General features: G+C 41.2%; 1 protein-coding gene across 2 annotated transcripts in view; it reads left to right on the plus strand.

The window, feature by feature from the left end:
- Positions 1-7,538, plus strand: part of RIPK1 (receptor (TNFRSF)-interacting serine-threonine kinase 1) — a 45,198-nt gene extending 37,660 nt beyond the window's left edge. For both annotated transcript variants that reach the window (XM_014542388.1, XM_005869628.2), the window contains exons 8-11: positions 1,290-1,380; positions 3,336-3,899; positions 5,091-5,237; positions 6,927-7,538. In XM_014542388.1, the coding sequence (XP_014397874.1) occupies positions 1,290-1,380; positions 3,336-3,899; positions 5,091-5,237; positions 6,927-7,213 (1,089 nt within the window). In that variant the 3' untranslated portion in view covers positions 7,214-7,538. The remainder of the gene's footprint in view (positions 1-1,289; positions 1,381-3,335; positions 3,900-5,090; positions 5,238-6,926) is intronic.
- The last annotated feature ends 525 nt before the right edge of the window (positions 7,539-8,063 follow it).

Genomic DNA, 8,063 nt, shown 5'->3' on the forward strand with positions numbered 1-8,063 from the left:
ACCCAGGGGGATCGGGCCTAAGCCGGCAGGCAGACATCCCTCTAGGGGTCCTGGACTGCAAGAGGGCACAGGCCAGGCTGAGGAGGTCCCACACACCCCAGTGCATGAATTTCATGCACCAGGCCTCTAGTTATTTTAATAAATTAAAATAACATAAAAATGCTTATCAGGTTAAATAAAAAGCAATTTATAAAATGCTACAAACTTTGCACATAATTAATATCCTCTAACAGTCTCCCCCAAATCACTCATGGTTTGTTCAGTGAATATTTTTAACCACCTACCTATGTAGCTTGCAGTCTATTAGGAGCAAAATTCAAATATGACTAAGAAAAAAGACTTGAAGAAATGCCATAATGTTAATTTTTTTCTTTGAGTGAAGGCACATGTGTGACTTTCTTTTTAAATATAAATCCCTACATTTTCTATAATGAGTATTATTATTTTGTAGAAAAAAATTTTTATTATGGTAAGATACATAAAATTTGCCATCGTAATAACCATTTTTTAAGTGTACAGTTCAGTGGCATAAGTACATTCACAATGTTGTGCAACCATCAGCAGTTTCCATTTCCACATTTTAAAATCCCAAACAGAAACTTTGTACCCATTAAACTCCACATTTTTTTCTCTTCCCAGCCCCTGGTAACCTCTATTTTACTTTCTGTCTCTATGAATTGGCCTATTTTAGGTACCTCACTGATGTGTGATCACACAATATTCATGTTTTTGTGTCTAGCATATTCACTTAGCACAGCGATTTTCAACCTGTGTGCTGCAAGAATTTTTAAAACATGCAATACCTGACTGTTTAGTCAGGGACACTGACCTCTTTTTCCTTATATTGTGAAATAAAAAATGACAACAGCCAGTACAACAGTAGTTGTCTGGCATGAATGAATCAAAATACCTTTTTTAAAAATTAGATCAGCAAAAAATGTAATATATTTTTGGGTGTGCCACAGAACTTAGTATTTATTTCATGTGTGCCATGAGATGAAAAAGGTTGAAAATCGCTGGTCTATATGTCCTTAGGCTATACCACATTGTTTTAATTACTCTAGCTTTGTAGAGATTTTTGAAATCAGAAAGTGTGAACCCTCCAGCTTTGTTCTCTTTTTTAAAAATTGTCTTGACTATTTGGGAGAAACATTTATTCTTTTAAATATTTACTGCTTATAAGAGCTATGTAAAATTTCTACCTTCTGAAAAGATTCATTCTTCTTAAAATAATTTTCTAGAACAATTTTTGCTGCTTACTAAAATATGTATTTTGCTCTGTATTATAGAAAGAGTATCCTAGCCCAAATGAAGTTGTGAAGAGAATGCAGTCTCTCCAAATAGACTGTGTAGCAATACCTCCAAGCAGGTCAAATTCAGGTAACTTAGACTATGGTTGAAAATCTGTTTATCCACTTATTTTTTTGCTCATACATGCACTCTACTCTCTAAAATATTATTCACAACCGCATGAAAAACAGAAGAAGCTATACAATTTACCACCTGTCATAAAGGAATTTATAATGTATTCGGAGCCAAGATACATATATTTGAAATGTTAAGTAACATTGAGTTCACCAAAATCATAAACTCTCCTGAACATGAGTCCTAAAATATCTGATAGGGAGAAAATGATGGCTCAGGAAAAAGACATTTCCCAAGTCCTTGAGAAAGCCAGAGATGACTGGACCCGGAATACAAGCAGAGAGGTTGGTCTCAGAGTCAAGCAGGGATACTTTTTCCTTACAATAAAAGGGAAGGCAGACTACAGGAGTTTGAAGCCATTTATTAGCTATCTGTTCTGGGGCAAATCACTTAACCTCTTAAACCTCATCCATCAAATCATGATAATTACTCCTACTCTTATAGGGCTTTTAAAGAATGAAAGAATCCATGGAAAATGGTTAGCACAGAGCTGCTGCTCTTTTTTGTTGTTGTTAATCCTCACCCAAGGATATTTTTTCCATTGATTTTTAACCAGTTAACTGCCATGTGTCCAAAACATAATTCCCACACGCCACAATATTTTAAATTTAATTTAAAAAACCAATTTACAATGAATATTATAAATATATTACTCACAATTCGAATGTTCTTGAATATTTTCAGCTGAAAATTCTCACAAAAAATGATTTTAAAGTTGGTCAGGGCTGCCACTTAGGGAAAACTTTTTTTTATAGACGCATGTGGCATGTGGGGAAGGTCCACTGCTTGTGTCTACAGACGTATATGGCGTACAATGGGTTAAAGAGAGTAGAAGGGAGGGGAGGAGGGGGATAGAGAGAGAGGGAACATGGATGTGAGAGAGACATTGATTAGTTGTCTCCCGTATGTGCCCCAACCAGGGCTTTGGATCAAACCTGCAACCAGGTATGTGCTCTTGACCAGGACTAGAACCCACGACCCTTAGGTGCATGGGCCAATACTCTAACCTCTTAGCAAAGCCGGCCAGAACCAGAGCTGTTGCTCTTATTTTCCAACCCTGGATCACACCAAGGAGACAACCACCTCACTGCGGCAACACAAGTCCCTTTCTTCCTTGGTCATTCCTGTGATACCCACCTTATTGCTTGTTATAACTTCCCTAGTGCTCTCTCACTGTCGGGCAGGGGCTCCTACTCATCCTATCTAATAAAGAGGTAATATGCAAATTGACCATCACTCCAACACACAAGATGGCCACCCCCATGTGGTCAAAGATGGCCACCACAAGATGGCCTGCAGGGGAGGGCAGTTGGGGGCAATCAGGCCAGCAGGGGAGCAGTTAGGCATCAATCAGGCTGGCAGGGGAGTGGTTAGGGGGTGATCAGGCAGGCAGGCAGGTGAGCGGTTGGGAGCCAGCAGTCCTGGATTGTGAGAGGGATGTCCCAGATTGGAGAGGGTGCAGGCTGGGCTGAGGGACTCCTCCCCATGCATGAATTTCGTGCACCGGGCCTCTAGTTCCATATAAAAGAAGAGGGCCAGCCATAGCTGGTTTGGTCAGTGGATAGAGCATCGACCTGTGGACTGAAGGGTCCAGGGTTCGATTCCAATAAGGGCATGTACCTCGGTTGCAGGCTTGATCCCTGGCCCCGGTCGGGGTGCATGCAGGAGGCAACCAATCGATGTATCTCTCTCTGTCTCTCCTCCCTTCCACTCTCTCTATAGAAAAATATCCTTTGGTAAGGATTAACAAAAAAAATAAATAAATAAAAGAAGAGGGCCACCTAGTATATGCTTTTTACTTATTCTCGGTGTTTTCATAATGAATCTCAGGACAGATTCATTATGGGGCTCAGGTTTCATTTTACTGTTTAATGTTTCATGAAACTCCAATGTTGAACATTTCTTCTCAGCCACAGAACAGCCCCGTTCACTGCACAGTTCACAAAGTCTCAGGATTGGTCCTGTGGAGGAGTCCTGGTTTGCTCCCTCCCCAGACTACCAGCAGGAGGAGAATGAGCGCAGCCTGCAGAATAAACTCCAGGAGGAAGCCAACTACCATCTTTATGGCAGCCGCATGGACAAGCAAACAAAACAGCAACCCAGACAGGGTGTGGCTTACAACAGAGAGGAGGAAAGGAGACGAAGGGTCTCCCATGACCCTTTTGCACAGCCAAGACCTTATGAGACTGTTCAAAACCCAGGGATGAAAGGCCTTGCTTCTTCTAACACAGCCAGTCCTGGGAATGCAGTACACCAACCAGCTGGACTGACCTGCCAATCCCAAGGACTCCACTGGACTCCATATAATCCGTATGATTTTAGAGCAAGACCATTGGGTGCAGGAACAATAGATTCCAGATTTTGGTCTGGGCCAAATGCAAGCCAGATACCGAGCCTGCATAAAACTCCAGTACCTGAGACCAACCTGCTGGGAAACACTCCCACCATTCCATTCATCTCCCTGACATCAAGAGGTAAACAGGCCTTCAGTACAATCTTGTCTTTTTTTTTTTCTTTCTGAAAATAAAATAGCTGTTAACTCTGTTGTAGACTATAAAGTAACAAAGGGGCAAATTGTTCAGTCTTCAGCTGCCAGATGCAGCTTACACCATGAAAGTCTCCATCTAACCACGTGGCCTGGGTAGTTCAGTTGGGTAGGATTCAGTGCATCTGCCTACACGTGTTGGTTTTTAGGTTTTGTAACTGGTAGACATCTTCCACTCTAACCTGAATCACATGGTCCCATTATACCCAGTCTCTGGTGCAAGCGAAGGTATCTGCTTATATTCTTTTACTTGCTTGCTGTTTTCTGAAGATAAGAAATAAGTCTTGGATATTTTTATTTCTAATCTCATATAGGCCAAAGGCTACCATTTGTGATGAAAACCACATTGTCACCATCATCCATTTCCAGAACTCTTTTCATCTTCCTGAACTGAGACTCTACTCATCACACAACAAATCCCCATTCTCCTTTCTCCTCCCAGCCCCTGGCAACCAGCTTTCTACTTTCTATGTCTAAGAATTTAATTACTGTAGGTACCTCACATAACTGGAATCAATCATACAGTATTTATCCTTACTTCAGTTAGTATAATGTTCTAAAGGTTCATTCATGTTGTAATGTGTGTCAGAATTTCCTTCCTTTTTAAGGCCAAATAATATCCCATTGTATGTATATACCACATTTTGTGTATCCATTCATCTACTAGTATTGATGGACACTTGAGTGGCTTTCACTTTTTGGCTATTGTGAATGCTGCTGCATAGGGATGTAAATACCTGTTTGAGACCCTGCTTTCAATTCTCTCGAGTATATACTCAGAAAAGGAATTGTTGGAACATAGGGTAATTCTATTTTTAATTTTTGGAAGAACTGCCATATTGTTACCACAGCGGCTGTACCATTTTGTATTCCCACCATTAGCACGCAAGAGTTCCAATTTCTCTACATCCTTGTCAACACTTGTTATTTTCTGTTTTTGATAGTAGTCATCCTAATGGATGTGGTTCAGCCACATTTTAAGAAGGAAAACTTTACAAGGTGGCATAGAATAAAGAGTTTAACTTAAACATTTGGAGTGAAGCCCTGCCCTTTACAGTGTTGCATTTTTCACCTTACTTTCAATTTAGGTGTGCTTACCTGTGTGCTTCTCTCTATTCAGATGAGACTGCAAAATATGCCATATACAACAGTGCTGGAGTTCAGATTGGAGACAATAATCGTATGGAAGTTGGAGTGAGCTTGCCATTACTGGACAGCACATACGTGAACTGGAACGAGCCAGCTTCTAAGTACCAAGATACCTTTGGTAAGATGCCCTTTAAGGGCCCATTGTCTAGAAACCTTGTACTTTCTTCCTTGTTGAGAGGGATGTAGTGGAATCCTGAAGTGTATCTGATTATTCTCCCTGAAAATTGTTCCCTGTTTCCTCTGTAAAATATCTGTGTAATTTCCATGTAATGTCTTTGTAATTTATTTATGTTTAGTATGGGAAAGCTAATTCATGGATTGCTGTGAAAATTAAATGAGTGAAGGTGTATAAAGAGCTTAGAACACTGCCTGGCACATAGTAAGATCTACAAAAGGATTAGATCATCATCATCATCATCAACATCATTATCCAGACCTAGGACAGAGCTCCTTCAGGTCCTCATCAGAAGGAATTGTGTAACAATAGGAGACTGTGCCCTTAACAGCACCTCTGTAATGAAAATGAGGACTTTCTCTTATAGGGTCTCACTATGCAGGCTTATAACATTAGTCCCAAAACACAACCTGGAGAAAGCAGTCATCAGGCCAAAACAATGTGATTTAAGAACTAGCTTTCTGATTAACCCTAGGGTAGGCAAATTTTTTTCTATTAAGGTTTAGATAGTAAATGTTTTAGGCTTCACTGGCCTTGAAGTCTCTCTTGCAACTACTCAACTTACACAGGAGTGCAGTAGCAGCCACAGACAGTATGTGTGTGGATGGCTGGGTTCCAGTAAAACAGTGTTTACAGAAGTAGGCCACAGGCCAGCATTGGGCCACAGACCTGGTCTAGCCCACTTGAAGGATAGTTTTTAAAATACCTAGAGCAGAGGTTCCTAAATTTGGGAGAGACAAGGGTATCTTTAAGGATCTGGTGAAACCTAGGGTTCCCTCTTGCAGAGAGGTAGTGACGAAATTTGTCAAATATCTCGGGAGGTTTGGGGATTGCTAATGTCCAGTGGTGATGGTAACAGCTGCATTACGGGGAGCTGAGGAAAGAGTGGGAGTTAAGGGGCAAAACTGAGATGTCTTTTTCCTTATATTCAGCTTTCTGAGGTAGAATGAGGATCGAGGAGTATGGTTTGTTTGTGGTGATTATTTTCTATTTCTGTTTCTTTTTGTCATTTTTGTGAAGGCCTAAAGGCAGGAACCAGTAGAAAGAGGGAGGTTATGACTATTGGAGAAGAGAGGGCAACAGTTGGGGCAGGGAGGGATGGGTCCAGAAATAGACCTTGAAGAGTATACGTGCCTCATCCCTTAAAGGACAGGGGAGACATTGTCATTGAGTAGGTAGTTTTGCACTTGATGGTCTCAGTTTCCTTGATTAAGAGGAAAGAGAACTGTTGGGGGAAGGGGCTCAGGAGTTGAGTGACCTTAACTCTGGCTATATGTAAGTGAAAAATGCCCGAAAGGAAAGAAATGGTGTTTCCCCTTTACAGCAGGAAGATCTAGTATAAACAGGACCGCTGGCTAAGGTTGTCTAAAACAGCCTCACAGTCAGGCAAGGGTTTTAATCCCAAAGCCATCAGCTGCAGCTCAGAGATGCATTTGCTAGGAGGAAGAGGTTCCTTATTTTAATTCACAAAAATTCCCCTAATGTAAAGTACCACCCAATGAATCAATAGCCTTATAATGAAGAAGTTATCTTTTCCACTGGACTCCAGGTGCTCTTCACTTTATACAGGTTTTTGAAGCTAGAATGTTCAAATGGGTTTCAGCTTGACGTCTTCTCCTTTCTTTTTGGCAGATAATACCACTAGTCTGACTGATAAACACCTGGACCCAGTCAGGGAAAATCTGGGAAGGACCTGGAAAAATTGTGCCCGTAAACTGGGCTTCACCGAATCTCAGATTGATGAAATTGACCATGACTATGAGAGAGATGGATTAAAAGAGAAGGTTTACCAGATGCTCCAGAAGTGGCTGATGAGGGAAGGCAGTAAGGGGGCCACTGTGGGAAAGTTGGCTCGGGCGCTCTACCAATGCTCACGCATAGACCTTCTGAACTCTTTGGTGTTTATCAGCATGAACTAACTAGAAGCAGCTTCGGCAGCATGAAGTCATCTCCTCACTTAGTGGGTGAGCCACTGAGAATGGGCTGCCTCAGACCACCCGTGAAGTCAACCCCCACTTAGTGGGTGAGCCACTGAGAGTGGGCTGCCTCACTGACCTGGGTTCTCTGTCTACACAAAAATCATTTCCTGCATTTCATAACTGGAAATGGGAAAGAAACCTACAGCAAACAACCCACTAAACTGAATGCCTGAGGCTTGATGAAAAAAGAGCCTTGCCCTAGCTGGTTTGGCTCAGTGGATAGAGCCTCGGCCTGCAGACTGAAGGGTCCCAGTTTGATTCCAGTCAAGGGGCACATACCTCGCTCGGTTGCAGGATCCTCCCCAGCCCAGGCCCTGGTCAGGGCGCGTGCAGGAGGCAACCATTTGTTGATTTAAGAAAGCTAGGTTCTTAAATCACATTGTTTTGGCCTAATGACTGCTTTCTCCATTTGTTTCTCTCACATTGATATTTCTCTCGGTCTTTCCTTCTCTCTTCCACTCTTAAAAAAATCAATGGAAAAATATCTTCAGATGAAGATTTAAAAAAAAGAAAAGAAAAAAGAAGCCTGATGAGCTTTGAAAGGGAAAGCAGAAATATTTGAGGGAGATCATTTTCTTTTACTTTATTCCATAACCTCCAATTATGCTAAAAAATTCGGAGAATGTAAACTAAACCAACTTTCTTATTTTGTGCTCTTTTCTCCACATAGGCTCCTATTATAAACAAAGTATAGAAAAAAAACTAAGCTTTTTTTTAAAATATATTTTTATTGATTTTTTTACAGAGAGGAAGGGAGAGGGATAGAGAGTTAGAAACATCGATGAGAGAG

Source organism: Myotis brandtii, unplaced genomic scaffold, assembly GCF_000412655.1.
Source record: "Myotis brandtii unplaced genomic scaffold, ASM41265v1 scaffold300, whole genome shotgun sequence".
Classification (NCBI taxonomy): Eukaryota; Metazoa; Chordata; class Mammalia; order Chiroptera; family Vespertilionidae; genus Myotis; species Myotis brandtii.